Source organism: Orcinus orca, chromosome 17, assembly GCF_937001465.1.
Source record: "Orcinus orca chromosome 17, mOrcOrc1.1, whole genome shotgun sequence".
Lineage (NCBI taxonomy): Eukaryota > Metazoa > Chordata > Mammalia > Artiodactyla > Delphinidae > Orcinus > Orcinus orca.
The window spans coordinates 17073589-17097789 of NC_064575.1; the positions used below are offsets into that span (position 1 = coordinate 17073589).

The window sequence follows — 24201 nt, forward strand, 5'->3', positions numbered from 1 at the left end:
GAATGATTACAGGGGAATACAGGGTTAGGTTCTTTTGAGCCTATGGTTACAACATTTTGGTCAACTATTCAATACATAACCTTGTTTTATGTGTTTCTGTTTATTTATTTAGGCCGCACCATGTGGCATGCGGGATCTTAGTTGCCCGACCAGGAATGGAACCCGTGCCCCCCACAGTGGAAGCACGGAGTCTTAACCACTGGACCGCCACGGAAGTCCCTGTTTCTGTTTAAAGAAACCTTATTTAATATACATTGTTGATTCATTAACATTGAACCCAGGCCAACAACACTGTAACTCACGCCTGAATGAAGCTTACCTAACCACATACTTTTCTCTGTAAGGAACATCGTACATAGCCTTCTTGCACTCAAGAACACTAGACAGCACTTCCACAATACACTTGGGGAAAATTTTAAACAGCAGAATTACCCCCAAAACAGCACAAAAATATGGCACTAAATAGACCGTAAAAAGAACAATTATTTCTAGCCTGGAAGCTAAAATAAGAAAGCAGAGCTTCACCTTGTTTAACCTCAGCTGGGAACATGAACTCAAATATTTTGCCACTCTGTGCATGTCCACCGGTGTCCACAAAAGCACTGCAAGTTTTGATTTTTGTTACAACTTTTCAGCAGGTAGGTGAATTTTCAAATACCAGAATCCATGAATATAATGAGGATTGACTATGTATAGACTCTGGCATTGCAGATTGCATTTAGAATTTATTCCTCATTGCATTTAGAATTTATTATCCTTATAAAAGGCATTGCTAGATTTAAAAAACAAGCAACAATAACCAAAAAAAAAAAAATTCTTAAAAGCAGTCTGTAATTATTTTCGATTGTAATATAATTGTAAGTTCCTCCTTGGTATATATTCCTTCAAAAAAAGTTTATTGAACCCGTACTATGTTCTAATGCAACGATTTTTAAACTTTATTGATCCAAATCTAAATACTTACTGATCAGTATAAAAATAATAGATGTACCAACTTGATTCCAGGTACATAGTATGCCTGAAGTAAATATTAATTGAATAAATTTATTCTTAGCTGATGGCTGATGATAGGGCCACTGTTAGCTAGTATTTGTAAATTACAGCTCTAAAACATTTACATCTGTAGATATTATCATCATCCTCACTTTAAAGATGGTAAAGTTAAACTCAAAGAAATATTTGCTTCATGTTGGTGGAGTTCCTAGCTGCAAAATGACTAGGAATCATAATTCTAGAGTAAAATAATTTGGGGATTTTCCTGGACTTTTAATTTCATAATAAAAAGTTCAAAGAAATGGAAGCATACACTTTTTTACACTCTAGCTGATCAGTAATTGAACCAATGAAGACCATAATCACATTGTAGAGTGGCTTGACAGTGACTATGGATACTGAACCTAGAAGATCCTGTGAGTTTTAGTACATTTCTTGACTTTCTGTTAGATGTTAGTAATATATACATATACCTTCCAAAAAAGTCCAAGTTGCTTAAATGTTACCTAGGTATCCTCTTTTTCCTAATAGAGGATATTTATTTCGTTCATGCTAAACATTTAAAAAAAATTTTTTAGACATCTTTTAAAAACAATTTTTTTTCAGTTTTGTAAAATTGCTATGTACTTTTAAAAAAAATCAAGTAATTCAGAAAAATTGAAAAAAAAATCACTTAAATGCTTTCTATGCAGAAAAGTCTAACCAGCATTCAGTGAAATGATTAATATTTGAGTTAAAAGCTTTTTATCTATAAACTCAATCCTCAAAACAATCTGGATCAGTACTTTTTTTTTTTTTTAATCACTCCCATTTTACAGATGAGGAAGCTGAGACAAAAAGAGGTTAAGTGTAAAAAGCCCTTGGTCACACAGGTCATGAACAGAACCAGAGCCAGAATTTAAAATCAGACATTTCTGACTTCAGAGCCCATGTCCTTAAATACTGAGATAGATAGACTGCCTCAATGGAAGAATAGATAGAATCAAAGCAAATAAAAATTTATAAAAATGTGATGAGGTTACATATGTACTTTAAAATATATTTACATTTAACTTTTTGAAGGTGAAACTGAAGGATTCAATGAACTTCACATAAATGCTGTTTCATAAGAAATATATCAGTAAGCCATATGATTCCTCCAAAATGAAGAATAAATAATATGAATTGCTTTGATAGGTTGGGTCAGTTTGTCTCTATAACTAAATTTCAACTTTAGACTACTGATTGATTTCAGCTGTAATGGGTGAAATTAGCACAAAAATTTTGGCTAAATGTAGTATTCTTTGGAAATACTTTTCCTTACAACTTTGCAGATTTTGCTCCATTATTTTCTGACTTTATGAGCGCTGCTGTGGACAATCTGACATCAACCTGACATTTTCCCCCTTTGTATATGAGTTGCTTTTTCTTCATAGTTGCCCAAGTTTTTCTAATATGTGCATTTAATGCTATAAATTTTCCTTTAATTACTGCCTTAGTTGAATCCCACAAATTTTTATATGTTATATTTTCATTTTCATCAAAATATATTTTTTTATTTCCCTTGAGACTTTTTTCTTTGATCTTCTGGGCTATTAAGAAGTTCTTCATTTGGGCTTCCCTGGTGGCACAGTGGTTAAGAATCCGCCTGCCAATGCAGGGGACACAGGTTCGAGCCCTGGTCTGGGGAGATGCCACATGCCGCGGAGTAACTAAGCCCGTGCGCCACAACTACTGAGCCTGTGCTTTAGAGCCCACGAGCCACAACTACTGAGCCTGTGCTTTAGAGCCCACGAGCCACAACTACTGAGCCTAGTGCCACAACCACTGAAGCCCGCGCTCCTAGAGCCCGTGCTCTGCAACAAGAGAAGCCACCTAATGAGAAGCCCGTGCACTGCGACGAAGAGTAGCCCCCTCTCGCCGCAGCTAGAGAAAAGCCCGCGTGCAGCAACAAAGATGCAACGCAGCCAAAAATAAAAATAAATAAATAATTTATTTTTTAAAAAAAGAAGAAGCAGCTCTGTTTAATTTCCAAAAATTTTAGGATATTCTAGATACCTGTCTATTAATGATTTCCAATTAATTCGGTTCCGACCTGAGAATATGCTTTGAGGATTTCTTTCTTTTTCTTTTTTAATTTAAGATTTGCTTTATGGCCCAGAATATGGTCTGTCTTGGTGACTGTTGATGTGCATTTAAGAAGAATGTGAATTTTGCTATTGTTGAGTGGAGTGTTATAAAATGTCGATTAGGTCAAATTGATTCATAGTGCTTCTCAGGTGTTCTGTATGCATGCTTATTTTTTGTCTTCTTGTTCACTAATTACTGAGAGAGAAGTATTGAAATCTCCACCTATATATGAATTTCTCTTAATTATTAATCTCCATTAATTTATTTTTGCCTTTTTGGTCCTCTAGCACCTGTTAGAACAGTTCCCAATATGAAAATCTCTGTTCAAAATAACTGGTGTGGTTTCCATTAACCTCACCAACACATATGATCTGTTCCTGCACTGATACCATATTGTCTCAATTACTGTAGTTTAGTAATAACTTAGTGTGTGATAGGGCAATTTCCTTCATCTTTCTGTTATTCTTTAGGAGTATCTTGAGTATTCTTGGTGTTTTGGTCTTCCATATTGTCAGGGGGAAGAAAACCACTTTATAGAAGATTGCAAGCAGTGAAGCTGCTACCACTCCATAGGTGCCAAAAGTAGACAACAAGACTTGGGTCAGAACAAGACGGTTTATTACAGCACAACAGATAGCAACAGCATATGGCATCAGCGTAGTTGTTCTGGTTCCCCTCGCCAGGTCCCAAAGACAGTGCAGTGGGCCCAGGTAGATGCTCTGCAGGCAGTAGGTTGTACTGCAAGGAGGAACCTGGGGCCAAGGGCACTTTTTGAGTAAGGAGTAAGCAAAACGTAGCAAATAATCCAGTTGCCTTCCCCAGGAGAGAGTTAGTTACATGGTGGTCAGACCGTGGTTCCCTTGACCTATTTAGGTTCCTGACTAACTGTAGAAACTGTTTAGTATCAGGGAATGAGTAAGCCTTGTTGTACATTCAGCAAGAACTGAAGGGATGCTCAGGGCCCATGATGGACTAACTCTCCTAATACATAATTTTAGAATAACCTTGTTAAATTCTACAAAGAACCCTGTTGAATTTTTGATTTAAAATTACATTGTAATAGTAGACAGTTTTCTTTTTTTGTTTTATTAAATTAATTAATTTTATTTTTGGCTGTGTTGGGTCTTCGTTGTCGTGCACAGGCTTTCTCTGGTTGCGGCGAGCAGGGGCTACTCTTCGTTGCGGTGCGCAGGCTTCTCACTGCGGTGGCTTCTCTTGTTGCGGAGCGTGGGCTCTAGGTTCACAGGCTTCAGTAGTTGCAGCATGCAGGCTCAGTAGTTGTGGCTCGTGGGCTCTAGAGTGCAGGCTCAGTAGTTGTGGCACATGGGCTTAGTTGTTCTGCAGCACCAGGGCTCAAACCCCTGTCACCTGCATTGGCAGGCGGATTCTTAACCACTGCGCCACTGGGGAAGTCCTAGTAGACAATTTTGGAGACAGCTGACACAATTATATTGTCTTCCTCTACATGAACAAAAAGCATATTTCTTTATTTAGATTGTCTTACATATATATATTCTTATAACTTGTATATGTGCATGCACACACGCATATATATAGTAAAGCTTATAATTTACTACATACAGATCTTGACTGCATTTGCTGGATTTACCCCTAAGAATGTTAAATATTTTATTACTATTGTAAATATTATCTCTTGACTATTTTAGTTAAATATTTAAACTGTTGCTAATGTACAGAAACACTGTTGAGTTTTGTTTATTGATCTCATATGCAACCATCTTGCTAAACCCTTTTTAATTCTATGTGTATATTCTTTTAGGTTTTCTATACAGTTGACCCTTAAACAACATGGGGATCGGGGCACCGACTCCTGTGCAGTCAATGCATCCTGCTATCTCTGCCTCAAAAACAAAAGAATTGATAAGTGATTCACCTGAGGGCAGGAAGCTAAAACAGTTAGCAGAATCAGAACTCAAACCCTAGTTCTTTTGATTCCACATATTGTGATTGCTAATCGAACACAAACTCTTCCCCACACTTAAAGATCTGTAAAATGAAAATACAGGTACTATGTTTATTGAAAAAAATTCCGTGTATAAGTGGGCCCATATAATTCAAACCCATGTTATTCAAGGGTCAACTGTACACACAATTTTCTTTCAATAATTACCATTCTGTTTCTTTTGAGTTGCATATACATTTATTTCTTGTCTTACTAAACTGTGAATAAGAGGGAAAGAGGGAAGGGTTTACTTCTTACACTGTGTCAAATACTCCTTAAACATTATATTAAGAAATTACAATTGTATAAGGTAAATATTATTCCTTTTTTAAACAGATAATGAAAAGGCAGGCACTAGGAGGTGAGATGACGTTTAAAGGCATAAAAGAATCAATAGGGCTTCCCTGCTGGTGCAGTGGTTGAGAGTCCGCCTGCCGATGCAGGGGACACGGGTTCGTGCCCCGGTCCAGGAAGATCCCACATGCTGCGGAGGGGCTGGGCCCGTGAGCCATGGCCGCTGAGCCTGCGCGCTCCGCGGCGGGAGAGGCCACAACAGTGAGAGGCCCGCATACCGCAAAAAAAAAAAAAAAAAAAAAAAAGAAGAAGAAGCAAAGCTAGATACAGACTATACCTCATGACCTATGTTTGAGCATCCTGTCTTACTTAGAAATTACCCAGATATCCAAAATTATACTTACCGTTTATACTAGATTTTAAAGTTAACTAAGGATCTTGGGAATTATATTTAAGCTGACCTATTACAGAACCTAATTACTGCTGCTATCAAAAAGTTTGTCAGAATTATACTTCAGTTTAGTTAAACACATATTTTTTTTCTTATTAGTTATCTATTTTATACATATTAGTGTATATATGTCAATCCCTATCTCCCGATTCATCCCATCACCCCCTGCCCCACTCTCCCCCCTTGGTGTCCCTATGTTTGTTCTCTGCATCTGTGTCTCAATTTCTGCCCTGCAAACTGGGGCATCTGTACCATTTTTCTAGGTTCCACATATATGCGTTAATATACGCTATTTGTTTTTCTCTTTCTGACTTACTTCACTCCGTATGACTGTCTCTAGATCCATCCACGTCTCTACAAATGACGTTTCTTTTTATGGCTGAGTAATATTTCGTTCCTTTTTATGGCTGAGTAATATTCCATTGTATATATGTACCACATCTTCTTTATCCATTTGTCTGTCGATGGGCATTTAAGTTGCTTCTATGACTTGGCTATTGTAAATAGTGCTGCAGTGAACATTGGGGTGCATGTGTTTTTTTGAATTACGGTTTTCTCTGGATATATGCCCAGTAGTGGGATTGCTGGGTCATATGGTAATTCTGTTTTTAGTTTTTTAAGGAACCTCTATACTGTTCTCCATAGTGGCTGTATCAGTTTACATTCCCACCGACAGTACAAGAGGGTTTCCTTTTCTCCATACCCTCTCCAGCATTTGCTGTTTGTAGATTTTCTTCTGATGATGCCCATTCTAACTGGTGTGACGTGATACCTCATTGTACTTTTGATTTGCATTTCTCTAATAATTAGTGATGTTGAGCATCTTTTCATGTGCTTCTTGGCCATCTGTATGTCTTTTGTGGAGAAATGTCTGTTTGGGTCTTCTGCCCTTTTTTTTCTTTTACACTTTAAACATCTTACAATTTTATTTGTCACTCATACCTCAGGAAAGGGGAAAAAGAAAGTAAATATATTAACTTGGTAGAATCTTTGGTAGAATTAAGAATATAACTGGGTAACACCTTGCGATTCTGTAGTACAGTATCACAAGTAGTGTACTGACATTGATTCAACCAAGATATAAAGTAGTTGCATCACTGCAAGGATACCTTGTGTTGCCCTATTATAGCAGATATAACTGTTTTAAAAGTTTATTTTTTACTTCTGGTTGGTACTAATATAAATTCTAAATAATATGTTTGTATTTGCATTTCTTTCAACAATTGCTCTTAAACTAGGAACTTTAATACTCACTTCCAGAGTTTTATTAGTTTTAAATCTACTATTGGTTGTCTTTATAACTTGAAATAATATACGGCTATATTTTATTTGATTTTAGATAATACCTCCTGACTCCCTATAATGTGAAAGGAGGAAATTACCACTCCTTCACCTCACTTTTCTTCTACCCACGTTTTCTGCCTTCTCAGTGCTGTCCTCTATACCCTACTTTTACATTGTCAAGGTTTACAATATTGTACATCTTTTTTATGTTAATTAATTTAATTTTTTTAACATCTTTATTGGAGTATGATTGCTTCACAATGGTGTGTTGTGTTAGTTTCTGCTTTATAACAAAATGAATCAGCTATACATATATCCCCATATCTCCTCCCTCTTGCATCTTCCTCCCACCCTCCCTATCCCACCCCTCTAGGTGGTGGTCACAAAGCACCGAGCTGATCTCCCTGTGCTATGCGGCTGCTTCCCAGTAGCTATCTATTTTACATTTGGTAATATTCATAAGTCCATGCCACTCTCTCACGTCATCCCAGCTTACCCTTCCCCCTCCCCGTGTCCTCAAGTCCATTCTCTCTGCCCTTTTTTTTTTTTTTTTTTCCTGCGGTACGCGGGCCTCTCACTCTTGGGGCCTCTCCCATTGTGGAGCACAGGCTCCAGATGCGCAGGCTCAGCGGCCATGGCTCACGGGCCCAGACGCTCCGCGGCATGTTGGATCTTCCCGGACTGGGGCATGAACCCGTGTCCCCTGCATCGGCAGGCGGACTCTCAACCACTGCGCCACCAGGGAAGCCCTGCCCATTTTTTGATTGGGTTGTTTTTTTAATATTGTGCTGCATGAGCTGTTTATATATTTGGGGGATTAATCCTCTGTCCGTTGATTCGTTTGCAAATATTTTCTCCCATTCTGAGGGTTGTCTTTTTGTCGTTTGTAGTTTGCTTTGCAAAAGCTTTTAAGTTTCATTAGGTCCCATTTGTTTATTTTTGTTTTTATTTCCATTACTCTAGGAAGTGGATCAAAAAAGATCTTGCTGTGATTTATGTCAAAGAGTGTTCTTCCTGTGTTTTTCTCTAAGAGTTTTATAGTGTCCGGTCTTACATTTAGGTCTCTAATCCATTTTGAGTTTATTTTTGTGTATGGTGTTAGGGAGTGTTCTAATTTCATTCTTTTACATGTAGCTGTCCAGTTTTCCCTGCACCACTTATTGACGAGACTGTCTTTTCTCCATTGTGTATCCTTGCCTCCTTTGTCATAGATTAGTTGACCATAGGTGCGTGGGTTTATCTCTGGGCTTTCTATCCTAGAATGGCCCTTCTTCTTGACACCCTTTGCAGGAGCGGTTCTGCCAGGTCCAGGTTGGAAAGGAAACACACACACACCTGATTTTCAAAGACTGATCTTTGCACTATATCACGCTGCTTCCAGATTCAAAGGAAAATAACTACACAGAGTTCTTTTTTTAAAAAAATAGCTAACCAGTAGATAGGAATTTCATGGTAACCTTTAAAAATATTCTTCTGGGACTTCCCTGGTGGTCCAGTGGTTAAGACTCCATGCTTCCACTGCAGGGGGCATGGGTTCAATCCCTGGTCAGGGAACTAAGATCGCACATGCTGCACGGTGTGGCCAAAAAAAAAATTATATAATTCTTTTAATGTGAGACAATTTTTGATGACAGCATTTCTACTTTTAGGTGGAAGAAAGAAAAAAGAGAAGAGTAGGCAAGCCACTGAAAGCGAGAGAATACGTGTTTTAAATAGTCAGCGTCTAACTCCTGAAAAACATCAACCTAGAAAAAAACAGGTATGTTTATTATAATTAAATAATACTTAATGGATATTAAAGTCATAACTTGAATAATTGTGATTATTTCACATTATTTCTGTTCAACCCTAAAAAATCTTGAGGATAAAATGTTTTCTCTTTGCCATCTTTAATTTTGCCATCTTAGATTTGTTGACCAATTTGCCTATTCAGAGTTCACTCACATTTTAAAGATTTTCTTAAGCTGGATGTTAGTGACATTTATTTAGAATTATTGTATTACTGTCATCATGAAATCAGTTCATCAGATGTAGGGTGGAACTTAAATCTACTTGATAAGTTTTTATATTTGTATCTTCCTAACATAGATTCTATTTATTTATTTACTTATTTAATTCATTTATTTTTGGCTGTGTTGGGTCTTCGTTGCTGCGCACGGGCTTTCTCTAGTTGCAGCGAGCAGGGGCTACTCTTCGTTGAGGTGCACAGGCTTCTTATTGTGGTGGCTTCTCTTGTTGCGGAGCACAGGCTCTAGGCGCACGGGTTCAGTAGTTGTGGCGCATGGGCTCTAGAGCACAGGCTCAGTAGTTGTGGCGCACGGGCTTAGTTGCTCCACAGCATGTGGGATCTTCCCAGACCAGGGCTTGAACCCATGTCCCCTGCATTATCAGGTGGATTCTTAACCACTGCACCACCAGGGAAGCCTCCATAGATTCAATTTAAATAAGATTTTTCTGTGCTTTAAAAAAAAAAAAAAAGAAAAAATATCATTTGGTAAAGAATTTTTCTATTCAGAAAGCTAAAATGGGTTCCTTTTAGGGATTCATTTCATTTGTTTGCCCTCTCAGTGATTATAGTCCTGTGCCATCCGTCCAGTTTCTGAAACCATTGTTTACTGTATTTTATCCGGTATTCTAGCTGTTCACAGCAGGTGAGTAAATCTGGTCCTTGTTTTATCATGTTGGCAGTGGAAGATGATCCTATACTTTTCTTCTTACTCTTCTTTATTTAAGATGCTTTTTTTTTTTTTTTTTGATAAGCTATTTGCAAATGGTTCATTGTTGAGGTGCTGGGCTAGGGTCAAGTTCTAGGTTACTAGGGATATCTCCTGTGACCCAAGTTTATTTTGACTATGCCTTCTCCTGCAGTGAACATAGCAGTCAACTCCAGTTTTTGCTTTGCTTCCTGCAACTATTGCTTGTCTGCATGATTCCTAATTTAGGTCCACCACCTCTACTTTTTGGAGGTAATGCTGGTTGAGAGAGGCTCCTGCTGTTGCAGACTGGGGATTTAAGGTGTATACCTCAGGATATGTTCCTTACTTTGGAAAAGTGTATGCCACGGGCTTTCTGTGATCTATAGGTAGAGTGGCTGTGCCCCACTTCTTCACATACCTTTTGTCAGTTTCCACCAATAATGGACCCCATTCACCTATGTTATGGTTCAGGCCAAAGGGTTCTCTTAATTTTACGAGTTTGGGATTTCATTTCTTTCCTTGTTGCTGTTGGGTGAATTCCCAAAGGAGAATGAGGAAATGTTGACCGTATGCCACTATATGCAACCAAAAGTCATATATATTTTTTGTCTTTGATTTTTTTCCCACTTTGAATATGATGTGCCAAGATGTAGATTTTTTGGTATTTATCCTTCTTTGTGTTCTCTGAGCTTCCTGCACCTGTTTTGTTTTTTTAATAAATTTATTTATTTATTTTTGGCTGCGTTGGGTCTTTGTTGCTGCGTGCGGGCTTTCTCTAGTTGTGGCGAGCGGGGGCTACTCTTCATTGCAGTGCACGGCCTTCTCATTGCAGGTACTTCCCTTGTTGCAGAGCGAGCTCTAGGCACGCAGGCTTCAGTAGTTGTGGCTCGCGGGCTCTAGAGCGCAGGCTCAGTAGCTGTGGCACACGGGCTTAGTTGCTCCGCGGCATGTGGGATCTTTCCGGACCAGGGCTCAAACCCGTGTCCCCTGTGTTGGCAGGTGGATTCTTAACCACTGTGCCACCAGGGAGGTCCGAGGGCAGGCTTTGTTAATGAGAACAGAATGCTCCGGATGTATTTTGAAATGGGTATTTTCCTCTTCCGCCTGCTAGAAGCAGGAGGAGATTATTCTGTCATCTTCACCATGAGAACCTGGTGGGGCTTTTGGAGAGAAAACTCACAAGTTTGTGGGCCCCCTAAGATTGGGCCCCTGGAGTTTTTAACTCAAGCTTGTTCACAATGAGCCTCCCTCAATTTGTCCATCACAGTTAAATGTTCCTCCCAGTACTGGCCCCAGCTGTGAGCTGCTTCTCCTGGCCTTCTGCTTCCAGTAGTCTATGATTCTCTGTATCCACCTTTCTGTTTGCCCTGTGACATTAATTTTCTGATGGATCTAGGAAGAGTTATTGACTTTACAGTTTGTTCACCATTTTTCTTGTTATGACGACTGGGGTGATATTTCCAAGCTCTCCAGGTTGGTCTAAAATCCAGAAGTCTCTGCCTCATACATTTTATCTTTCCCTGTTGTTCTTCTGGCAACAGTTCTAAATGGGATTATAGGTGTTATTTATAGGTATATATCAAGAAAAGGTTCTTTTTTGTATTTGAAACAAAATATGGAATATCAACTACATAACATAGAATACAGGTGATATCATCTATCACTATTTACTATGTCAAAAAACAATTCTGTGTCTGGTTTTATTTTTAGCTTTCCACTGTTGGCTTTTTGGTGGGATAATTTGTTTCAGATGAGTAAATGATTTTATCTTACTTTGTGTTGAGATTTTGGTTCTTTAAAATCTTTTATTGCAGTAGTCTTGCACAGTTTCTTCTCACTGCATTTGTATGTTAAACAGACAAAGATATTTTTGCCTGCCTTATCACAGTTTGAAAAGAGGCCTTCCTTTTGTAACTTTATTCAAGAAGAAAAGTAAGAACCTTTCTACAATAAAGACTTTTTTCCCATAGATGGTATGTAATGGGAATTACGATACAATATTTTGTTTGTTTGTTTGTTTTTTGTGGTACGCGGGCCTCTCACTGTTGTGGCCTCTCCCATTGCGGAGCACAGGCTCCGGATGTGCAGGCTCAGCGGCCATGGCTCACGGGCCCAGCCGCTCCGCGGCATGTGGGATCCTCCCAGACCAGGGCACGAACCCATGTCCCCTGCATTGGCAGGCGGACTCTCAACCGCTGCGCCACCAGGGAAGCCCACGATACAATAATTTTAAAATTACAAATGATATCATTTTTTTAATATACATCATGTTTTATTTTAAAACATGTCTACACTACGTTGAGCACCTACACAGGTATGACCAAGAAACCCACAGTCCTGTCTCAGCAGGCAGTGGGTCCAATGTGTGACTTGAGGTTGCCTGTTATTTTTCACAGTAAGAGAAAAAAGAGAGGATAAGAAAGATGAAAAAGCATTGTTCCCAACTCCTGTTCAGGAATCTGAGTGATGAAATGGAAGGATATTTCAGTTTATAAAGCTCTTCCAAAGCTCCTTCTTACAATCAGTTGATGTTTAAACATGGAACCTGGGTTGGTGGGCCAGCTAGAGTTGAGCAACACAAGGGCACACTGTTTAAAACAACTTCCACACATTACTGCAAACAATGGGGGGAATGGGCTGTGCTTTCAGACTGGTAGTTTACTTTTTCCTGTTTTATGAACCTGTGAAGTTTAGAGGATATAAGAACTGCACAACCACAGTCGTGACACAGCGCCTGCTCAGTATAAAAACTTTTTGTTTAGGGGAAAGAATCCAGTTGGCCTGTGGGAAGAAATGTCCTGAGTTGGATGGTGCCAATATATAATATTCAGTTATGAGCCCACAGAAATATGTGGTTTACAGTGAAGACTGGGAATCGGGTCTCTAAATCCAGCTGCTTTTTTAAAGTTAGTATTTTATGTGATTATGTTTGCTTCCTATATCTTTCCTCTGAGGCAGAAAGTAAATGTTAGAAAACTGGCGCGTTCTAGTCTCAGAGACACACACAGGGTTTCTTTCTGTTTGGGCACCACTATGGTTCTTGGTTTCTGGAACACTTCAGTCTCTGGCACCACTGGGCCTGCAGCAGCCTCCTCAGCATCACAGGCTAAGATCTCCATATTCCTGAACAAAGTAGCCAATCTGAAGGTCTTGCATCATGGGAAAGCGATGAGCCCTTAGCTCTGGCTCCCCGTCATCTGAGGGAAGTGAAGGGGGCAAGTAGGGGCACACCTTTGAGTCACCAAGTCATCGATGGAGAAAGCAGTAGAGCAAGCCTAGAGCTTACCCGGTGGCCTTATGAGAAACAATTCCTTCTCCAAAGTATAGACTTACTGGGACTTCCCTGGCAGTGCAGTGGTTAAGACTCTGCCTTCCAATGCAGGGGGCACAGGTTCGATCCTTGGTTGGGAACTAAGGTCCCACATGCCGTGGGGTGCAGCCAAAAATTAAAAAACAAAAGTATAGACTTTACTATTTATGATCTAAAATAGAGGTCTTTGAAATGATTTATCTGGACCAGTGAAAGGTAGTTGCTCACTACGTATTATCCAAGTTTAGATTTTCTACTTGATTATTCACACCAAATCAGGCTTTAAAAATAGACCAAACTAGGCTGGAATGTGTACATTTCAACAGATCAGAAACTGTAAAATGCTTCTGCCATTTACTGACATAGCACTAAACCCAAGGATTCCATTGGTGTAAGTAAATACCATTTTTAAAGCATTATTGAAGCATTGTTTTTTCCTCTAAAAGGCACTAGAAATAATACACAATTTTTTTTTTTTTTTTTTTTTTGCATTACGCGGGCCTCTCACTGTTGTGGCCTCTCCCGCTGCGGAGCACAGGCTCCGGACGCGCAGGCTCAGCGGCCATGGCTCACGGGCCCAGCCGCTCCGCGGCATGTGGGATCCTCCCAGACCGGGGCACGAACCCGTGTCCCCTGCATCGGCAGGCGGACTCTCAACCACTGCGCCACCAGGGAAGCCCTACTGAGCTCTTTTTATCTTGCAAAACTAAAACTCTGTACCTATTAAACAATAACTCCTCATTCACCCCTCCCCCCAAGCCTCTGGCAACCAACTTTTCTACTTTCTGTCTCTGAATTTGACTGTTTTAGGTACCTCATATAAGTGGAATCCTACAGTATTTGTTCTTTTGTGTTTGACTTGTTTCACTTAGCATAATGTCCTCAAGGTTCATTTACACTGTAGTACGTGTCAGCGTTTTCTTCCTTTTTTAAGGCTGCATAATGTCTCGTATTTATATACCACATTTTGCTTATGCAGTTCTCCATCAGTGGACACTTAGGTTGCTTCCACCTTTTCGCTATTATGTGTAATACTGCTATCAACAGGGGTGTACAAATTTCTCTTCAAGTCTCTGCTTTCAGTTCTTTTGGATATATACCCACAAGTAGAATTGGGTTACATGGTACTTTTAATTTTTGAGGAACCACCATAGTATTTTCCCTAGCAGTCACACAGTTTTTCATTCCCATTAACAGCACGTGAGTTCCAGTTTCTCATCCTCGCCACCACCTATTATTTTCTAGTTTTTTTGGTGGTGGACATCCTAATGGGTTTGAGGTGACATTTCCTGGTGGTTTGGATTTGCACTTCCCTAATGATTAGTGATGTTGAGCATTTTTTTCAAGTGCTTATTGGCCATTTGTATATCTGTTTTGGAGAATTGTCTACTCAAGTCCTTTGCTCATTTTAAAAATTTTATTTATTTGTAGTAAAACATAGCATAAAACTTATCACCTTAATCATTTTTAAGTGTATGATTCACTGGCATTAAATGCATTCACGTTGTTGTGCAACAACTTCTGGAACTTTTTCACCTTGCAAAACTGAAACACTCTACTCATAAGACATTTCCCCCTTCCTCCCATTCCCTGGCAGCCACCATTCTGCTTTCTGTTTCTGGGAATTTGACTACTCTAGATATCTCGTGTAAGTGAAATCTTACAGCATTTGGCTTCTTGTGACTGATGATGAGTGGATTTTTAAAGCAAATGTTTTTGCTTTAACTAATAATCTCCCCGGCCGGGGAGTCAGCCGCGGAGATTATTCATAGTTCAGAAACAGTAAATAATCACTCAGGTGATCATATTGCTCCTCAGCATGTCAGCAGAAGGGGTGATTAGTTGGTCACCTATAGCAAATGCCAGGTGTCTGCAATCTTTTTCTGTGTATAATAATGAATTTGACTTTTAAAATTCTTCAGTCATTTTCTCCAAAAACAAAATAGTGTTTTTTTAACTAGTTTGTGTTAGTTCTCAAAAATCTGTTTTAGAGAAGATTTGAGTTTTATGTGTGTGTGTACTTTGCCCAGCATAGACAGAACAGGGTTTTCACTGAGTTCATTAGGGAAGAATTAAATATTCATAAGTTCTCGGTATTTGTGAATCCTACATATCTCTAATCTATTAACAGTTGTAGAAAAGCATCTTAAGAGACAGTGTGGACTTAAAGTCAGATGAATTGGGTTTGTGTTTAGCTCCGTCATTTTGTAGCTGTCTGATCTTGGGCAGCTGAGCCATGGTGTGTTCATGTAAAATGAACAGTAACATAGTCAGGACCCTTGACAATATCACCACAATAAGATCTTACAGAAATCTAAGATACGTTTACAGAATTTCTTCCACCGTTAAGAAATTGTAACATGATACTGATAAAAAAAGTTGTATTTATAGTAGATATGTTATTTAAGGAATTGTTTCTGTGAATAACTCTTCTATGTTTTATCTACTTTTGACGGATGTTAACTGCACTTATTGTGGTGATCATTTCACAATATATATGAATACTGGATCATTATGTTGTACACCTGAAACTAATAAAATGTTATTTGTCATTTATACCTCAATTGAAAAAAACATAATTGTTTCTGTGAATAACTATCTTACTTTTCATCAAAAGGCATGGCTTTGGGAAGAAGACAACAATCTGAGATCTGGCGTGAAGAAATACGGAGAGGGAAATTGGTCTAAAATACTATCACATTATAAATTCAACAACCGAACAAGCGTCATGTTGAAAGACAGATGGAGGACTATGAAGAAGCTGAAGCTGATATACTCGGACGATGAAGACTGAGTGTGTTTGTGGAGCCCGATAAGACGGCAGTTAAACATTTTGATTCCTGCATTTTGCGTGAAACTTGGTGGTCATTAATGTAGCTTAAATTTTTGTTTAAAGCATTACAGTATTTTTCTGCGGCACAGTCATTTAATATGAGGATTTGTGCTGTACGAGCAAGATTATAGACCATCATTGTATTCTTTAAGAATCTTTTCACTCTGATAAAAAAATTAATTTTTTGAACCCTAGTGCTTTCAAAACTCCTACCTCCAAACCCTGTTCCAATAAAAAGGTGAAAGCCTGGTAAGAGAAAAAATATATTGCTGTTAACCTATTCTGTGTCTGTGGGCTGATTTCAACTCCATGACACACATAAAAGTGAAGTTTCTAAATCAGTGAATAGGCCTTTGACATAAGGGGTAATGATTTGATTTATGGCCTTAATATATTAATTACTAAGATATTTGCTTATAGAATGGTAAATATACAAAGTAAGCTGTGAGTTATACTTACATTTTTCTTTTGGTACTTTCATATAAAGGAAAAAACGTGAAAATAGTAATACCCATAGGACAGAGTTTATACTACTACTAAGAATAGCTTATGTCTCATTTAGGTACATTGGATTTTTGTTCTAGTGTTAAAACTTTGACAAAGATGGTTTTGAATAAATATCCATTTCTCTGATATTTTCATTTAGTTAGATAGATATCGGGCCTAAATGGTATTCCGTAAATGCTTAAATGGATTTTAACCATGATCATTTTTTTTTGAATTTTATTTTATTTATTTTTTTATACAGCAGGTTCTCATTAGTTATCCATTTTATACGTATTAGTGTATGCATGTCAGTCCCAGTCTCCCAGTTCATCCCACCACCACCACACCCGCCACTTTAACCATGATCATTTTGACGACTGTGATAAATACTAAATAAACAAGATCATGCATACCTTATTAGACAGTTTTGAGTTTTCACCAACATATTCTTTAGAGGATTTAGTCAAAAACTAGAATTATTTAGCATTTTGAGTTATGTATGCTTTATTTAACAAATGCATGAAAATGCTTAAGCATTTACTTAAAAAGTTAAATGACTATTTTGTAATCTGTATTTCTTTATGAAAGTTTTATACATTACTTTCTCATTGTTCCTGAAGTTGTTGTCCTATACGTGTAATAAATAGAAATGTGGATAATGTTTCCTGACTCGGTCTGTCCTGTTACACCACTAGTTACTGTCCCCTACAATACTGTCACACTACAATACTGTCTGTATTGCAGACATTTTGATGGTTAGTGCAAAAGCCGATGGCATGAGCCAAAACAGACCAGTTGGTCAACCTCATTCCAAACATACCCTAAGTCATCAAATCTAAGTTGATATTAACTGTAAGATGCCTAGTTATTTTATGTGCCACTAAAAACATCACTATCAGTTATACTATAAATTGTTTTTTCTTAATTAGAATTTTATTTTACTTTAATTAAAAGAGCTGTTATAGATTTATGTAAGCATAGATTTTTATCGTATAACTTGTGGGTGCATAAAAAAGAAAAGCAAAATAAATTGGGTAATTAATTGTATTCCTTGTACTTCCTCATTTTAATCTGAATCTTTTGAATTTTTAAATTGAAATTTGTTGAGATAACTATAGATTCATATATAGTTGTAAGAAATAATAAGAGAGGTCCCTTGTACACTTGTTCCAGCTTACCCCAATGTCAATTTGTAAAACTATAGTATATCACCATCAGGATATTGGCATTGATATAATTCACCAATTTTATCCAGATTTCCCCAGTCTTGTACCATGTGTGTGCAGTGTGTGTATTTAATTCCAAAAAGCTTATCATTTGTGTAGGGGCGTGTGTCTACCACAGGCAAGATACTCCAACACTGAGGATCCCTTCTGCTGCCACTCAACTCTCCATCATTCCTGCAACCCCTGGCAACCACTAATCTGCCCTCCATTTCTAAGATTTAATTCAAAAGGTTACATAGAGAGTGACAAATGGCAGAGTAGGGAGATCCAAAGAGCCGTCCCTCTTCTGAGGCAAGTAGTAAGCTGACAAAAACTGTTAGAATCAGTTAGAATCAACTTTTGGAAACAAATCTAATAAAACTTAAAACAACCGGGACACGCTTAATGAAGAAAGAGGCTACTAAATTTTGATAGGAGGATTTTGGTGTTTTTGCTTACCCGGCTTAAGGCCACAAGTGACTTGTGCTCTTGCTGTGGCTTGATGCTTCGGCAAGTGCCACTACAGTGCTCGGGATCGTGGGTGGTGTGTTTTGACCTGTCTGGCAGTTCCCTGAGGGTTCAGTTCAGGGATTGCCTTTGTTTTGCCCCTTCTGAACTCTTAAGGACTTTAAAAACATTACCTACGTCTGCCTGGGGTCAGGGACCGCAGACAGGCTGAAAAGCCTGGAGAGGAAGATACATGGCGGGTTAAGGCTTTGAAGGACTCTGGAGTAAACCAGGGAATCCAGAAGGCCAGGCGCATTCCCAGGACTAGACGCAGTCTCAGCAAAGACCTGGGGGGACCCTAGGCCTGTATGCTCAGTGACCTTTAGGCTTCATAAGTGCAGGAGGTGGAGGCTGAGGCAGAGTTGTAGGTGGCGTTGAACGAGTGCCCCAACTCAGCCAATCTGCCAATGCTGGGAGCATATCTTTCTATTTGATTTAAGGAAATTAAATGAAATACTCTGTATTCTTTGCCATTTTTTCTTTCAACATGTTTGTGTACGTAGCTGTACTTGTTCATTTGTGTTTCTATACAGTAATGTATAATTCTATCACAGCCATTCATTGTGCTGTTGTTGTGGAAATGAACGAAGACCACTCAAAAGAGAAAAACAAACAGGCTGTTTATTCAGCGCTTGCTATAGCAAGTGAGTCAGCCACCATCACTTGTGTTTGGCAGAGGTGCAGGCAGACGTTCATAGTGGGAAAGCTTTCTAGTGAAAAACTAAGGCTTCAGGTGCTCTCTGATTGGGCATTGTTGGCATGAGGAAGCTGAGGCTGGCCAACTAGCAGCAGGCATCCTTTTTTTTTTTTTAATAAATTTATTCATTTAATTTTTGGCTGCATTGGGTCTTCGCTGCTGCGCGCGGGCTTTCCCTAGTTGCGGCGAGCGGGGGCTACTCTTCGTTGCAGTGCGCTGGCTACTCATTGCGGTGGCTTCTCTCGTTGCAGAGCACGGGCTCCAGGCGTGCTGGCTTCGGTAGTTGTGGCTCGTGGGGTCTAGAGCGCAGGCTCAGTAGCACTGGTGCACCGGCTTAGTTGCTCCGTGGCATGTGGGATCTTCCCGGACCAGGGCTCGAACCTGTGTCCCCTGCATTGGCAGACGGATTCTTAACCACTGCACCACCAGGGAAGCCCAGCAGCGGGCATCTTATGTGATTGTTTGGGGGAACATATTTGGCTTTCTCTGGTTGGTCCTGAGTTGGAAGTAGGGACCAAAAATAGGGATGTTGGCAGTCATCGACCAAGTCCTACCCATTCTGGGTAGATAACTGCGGGGATTTAGTTCGGTGTTCTAAACTCATTGCTGCAGAGGTGGTGGCTTGGAGTTGTCCTATAAGGTCTGCCCATTGTCAGTTTTTATATTCAGTCCCTGAGTTGTTTCCAGTGAATGGCTGTAAGGCTTTTCCAATTTACATGAAGTGTAAAATTAGGAATAATACTATTACACTTCTCCCTAAAGGCGATTCTCATCTCTTTTCTCGAGTACTGATTTTTATACTTACTTAAAATATGCTTATGCTGCTGTTTGTTATTTTTCAGTGTGAGGTATTATATTAGTGATCTCCCACTATATAGGATGACATTTTAGGTCTCTTGCACGTTCCCCCTCCACCCTCCATAAGTACACAACTTACACCCATACAGATGCTTCTCCCCGGTTCTTCGAGCGTATTTGCATCGGTTTTTGGTTAAACCAATATTCAGGGTTTGTATTATAACTCTGTAACTGTTTTTTACACCTGAGCTGTGTGTACTCATCACTTATTTATCTCCAAATTCTCTGACCAATTTGAAGACCTCTGAATACATTGAAATATGTCATTCTATTGACATTCTTTTTTCTGGCCACGCTGTGCAGCTTGAGGAATCTTAGTTCCCCGACCAGGGATCGAACCCTGGGCCACGGCAGTGAGAACGCTGCGTCCTCACCACTGGACCGCCAGGGAATTCCCAATTTCACTGTTATTTTTTTTTTCTTTGGTTGTTTTGTTTTGGTGACAGCCCTCCTACTCCTTGCCCTCCAGGCTTGCTGCGCAGCCGTCAAGCTTACATCTCCCTTATCTTGGCTCTGGGCATCCCAGTCATCTCTCTCCTGGTTTGAATTCCCCATTTCCTGGATCCTCTCTCTTGGTTTTAACTCTCGTTTATCTAGAGCATCTCATCCTGTACCTCCTGAGAAAATATGCATAGAGTGAAAAATGTTTATATCATGCATGTCTGAAAATATCCTTTTTCTAGCCTCACATTTGATTAATAATTTTATTGGATATAGAATTTTCATTTGGAAAACATTTTGTCTCAGGATTTCAAAGGCATTGCTCTTGTCATCATCAGTGTCAAGATGTTGCTTTAGGTAGTCTGATACCATTCTGATTACGGAGACTTTTCATGTCACCTACTTTTTTTTTTTTCCTCTCTGGAAGCTTGTAGATTCGTCCATGTATTCAGTGATCTAGAATTTCATGGTAACATGCTTTGTTGTGAGTCTTCTTTTCTTTTTCAACTAATGAGCCAGGCACTCAGTGACTTCTGAAATCCCTGTGCTAAGTTCTAAAAAATACTATTGTGTTATTTCTTTGCTTATTTTCTCCCTTCTCGTTTTTTTTGCACTTTCTTTCTGGAACTCCCAGATGTTGGATGTCAGATGTTGGATCTCTTTGACTGATCCTCTAATTTCCTATCTTTTGTCTCCAAATTTCTGTATCTTTAATTTTTTTGTTTACTTTCTGGGGAAAATGTCACAAAACTTTACCTTCCAAGTTTTCATACCATATATCTACTATCAAACTTTTTAATTTACAAGAGCTTTTAATTCTCTGAATGTTCTTTTTTAGGACATTGTGTTCTTATTTCATGATTGATATCATTGCATCTCTTCTGACCCTGGCAGTGTTTATGGCCTGAGTTTTGTTATGTTGCTCGTTTCTGTTTAATTTTGGTTTCCCTCTTGCTTTGTCAATGGTTTTCCTCAAATGTTTGGTTGAACTGGGCTGTGCATTTCTATTTATGAGTGAGTATGAAGAAGCTGGTTGGAAGCTCTATGAGCACTGATGGGCACTCACAGGTCAAGGTAGTGATTGGACAGGGACTTGGCTATCGCAGCTGCTGGTACCTGCAGCCATTTTCTTGGATGATCTATTTCCTCAGAGAGGAATCTAGCAAACTGTTCTGCACGGGTGAGAGTAGTTTTCTCAGAGCACATGGACGAGGGACCTGGGGAGGAGGTGGTCCCCATTCAGAATAGATAGTCTCCATTCTCAGTTGTTGCTGGTGTTTCCAATCTGGAGCCCCCTGCAGAGAGCTGTTGCCTGGCTGCAGAGCCATCTAAGGCTCTAACTGTTTCTTATACCAACTGTCAACCATTCCATTGACGGAAGCATCTGGATCCTTAAGTTCCTGAGCCTTTCCAGGGTGCTGTAAATGACCTTGCCCGCTGAAATTCCCTCCTGTAGACATTTGGCTTTCTCCTATCTTCTGCTTTACCGGTCCTGAAATTTTGTGACCATCTCTTTTCTGCCTTTTTCTCTCAATCTCCTTATCATTATATTTTTTGTCTTTTAAAAAAATCCTTTAACTGTAATTTTATTTGAAGGTAAAGGAAGTAAATATATGTTCAACCTGCCATGTTTAATTGAAAAAAAAAAATACCCTATTTAGGACCATCTCACGAGGCTTCTGAACTCTATACCCCTGAAAGGCTGAATCTTGCCTTCACACTTTATTAGTAGCTTGACTTACATAGAAATGCTAGTTTCGAAATTATTCTCACCCAGAACTTGGAGGCTTTACTCTATGACAGTGGTCCCCAACATTTTGGGACCAGGGACTGATTTCGTGGAAGACAGTTTTTCTACGGACAGGGTTGGGTGTGGTGGGGAATGGTTCAGGCAGTAATGCGAGCTATGGGGAGCGACGGGGAGTGGCAACTGAAGCCTCGCTTGCCTCCTGCTATGCGGCACTGTTCCTAACAGGGTGCGGACCGATACCCGGGGTTGGGGACCCCTGCTCTATTAGACTTCAAGTATCCACTGATGCTGATGAGAAGACTGCAGTCTCTCATGGGGATTCTTGTTCCTTTGTAGGTAATCTGTTTTTCTCTCTCTGGAAGGTTTTAGTCTATTCTTTATCCTTGATTTTAAAGTTCACAAGTTTGTCTCTAGGGGTGGGGATTTAAAAAATTCATATTGTTTGTGCTGAGTGGGACCTCCCCACCCCAAGAAGAATGGCTCTTACCTCTGATTCCACCTTCTTTTCTACATGTTTTAAAGGGTATTGTTGGGCTTCCCTGGTGGCGTAGTGGTTAAGAATCCGCCTGCCAATGCAGGGGACACGGGTTCAAGCCCTCGTCCGGGAAGATCCCACATGCCACGGAGCAACTAAGCCCTTGCGCCACAACTACTGAGCCCGCGCGTCACAACTACTGAGCCGGCGTGCCACAACTACTGAAGCCCATGTGCCTAGAGCCCATGCTCTGCAACAAGAGAAGCTACCGCAATGAGAAGCCTGCGCACTGCAACAAAGAGTAGCCCCCGCTCGCCACAACTAGAGAACGCCTGCGCGCAGCAACGAAGACCCAACGCAGCCAAAAATATAAATGAATTTATAAAAAAATAAATAAAGAGTATGGTCCCTTCATTCTGGTTTATCCATCAGTAGAATCCCATGTGCTTTCAATCTTCAAAAAAAATCTTCAAAATCTCTGGGCTGATTCCCACTCCTGCCTTCTCATCTATGTTATAGACTTATTCTCTTCCGTGAATTCTGTAATCTCAATGAGATTTGAGGAAGAAGGTAAACATGTACATCCATCTGTCACCTTGACCTAGAAGTTTCACTTCTCTTTCAATATACTCATTACCTGGTTGCTTATACTTCAGAATGCTCAGGTTGTCTAAATCAACTTACAGTTATTTGTATGAAACTTCACTAGAATATTCTTAGAGGGCAGAACCAGTTTTGGTTCACATCATTTTGGTGCATACCTAGAAAAGATGGCTAATTAAGATTCTCATGCCAGAGTAGAACTAAACAACTTAAATTATTACTATGACTTTTTATGCATAATGGCAACATTCTTGAATAAAAACATTGCAAGAAAGGCCCTAAAAAAAGAATAGTGAGATTATAGTTCCCCTTGTTCTACTCTTTTCTTTTCCCTTCTCTACTTTTTTTCTTTTTCCACTTTTCTCTTCTAAGTGATCAACATCTCTAATTCCTTTCCCCTTCTTTCCTGAGTGGTTATATTTATTTTTGTTCAAATTACTTTTCTCGTGCACTTTTGAAAAGCAGCCTATTACGTAATGCTAGGGCCCGTAAATCATTGTAGAGTGTCCGTGGAAAGGATCCCAACTCTAAGATACTTGTTAAAAAGGAATATCAAAGCAGTCTTAAATTCTTTGATCTTTATCTCTGAAAATAGAACTTTTGGTTCTTCATTAATCACTTGGACTACATGTTTCAGTTCTGTACTGTTTCCTTTGCTAGAACTAATAACAAGCTTTTCAAGACCATTATTTAATACTATGTCTTCTAGCCCATGAAATTCTTCTCAAGAATAGAAATAAAAATATGCTTTAATATGAAAGTAATTAATGGCCAAGTACTGAAAGCTAAATATGTAATTTGAAAAATTGATTTTATACAACTCAAATATGCTAACTATTATAACACATGTTGGAACCATAAATACATCATAGCTTTATTGCTGTTAATCATCGTAACTATGCCTCTCAATTCTGAAGTGTTTTGTTTTGGTTTTGGTGAAATTTTTGTTTATTCTCTGACCAGTCCAGAAGATTTAGGTATTTTCTAGTCAAATAAAGAAAGAGCTTTTAAAAATATGAACAGAAAGTTTATTTACTGGTATAAAATTTTAAGTAACATTGAAAATTACCCAAGTATGCCTTCAAATGTTTTGCTTTACAGATCTTACAAATGGTCTTAAAATGTTAATAATGAACTTATAGTTGAAGTTCCCAACCCTGATGAGACTCAAATTTTAATTATTAATCTCTGAAGAATTTAATTTACCACAAAGACAATTCTGACAGTTAAATGAACATATAGTCAG

General features: G+C 39.1%; 1 protein-coding gene across 7 annotated transcripts in view; it reads left to right on the top strand.

Moving 5' to 3' along the window:
- TERF1 (telomeric repeat binding factor 1) overlaps nt 1-17466 on the top strand; it is a 40414-nt gene extending 22948 nt beyond the window's left edge. For 5 of the 7 annotated variants that reach the window (XM_049700373.1, XM_049700374.1, XM_033407109.2 and 2 more), the window contains 2 exons: nt 8744-8853; nt 15718-17466. In XM_049700373.1, the coding sequence (XP_049556330.1) occupies nt 8744-8853; nt 15718-15894 (287 nt within the window). In that variant the 3' untranslated portion in view covers nt 15895-17466. Of the gene's footprint in view, nt 1-112; nt 6014-8743; nt 8854-15717 lie in introns of those variants that run through there. The other 2 variants (XM_049700375.1, XM_049700376.1) reach the window with 1 other exon arrangement.
- Nucleotides 17467-24201: the final 6735 nt, after the last annotated feature.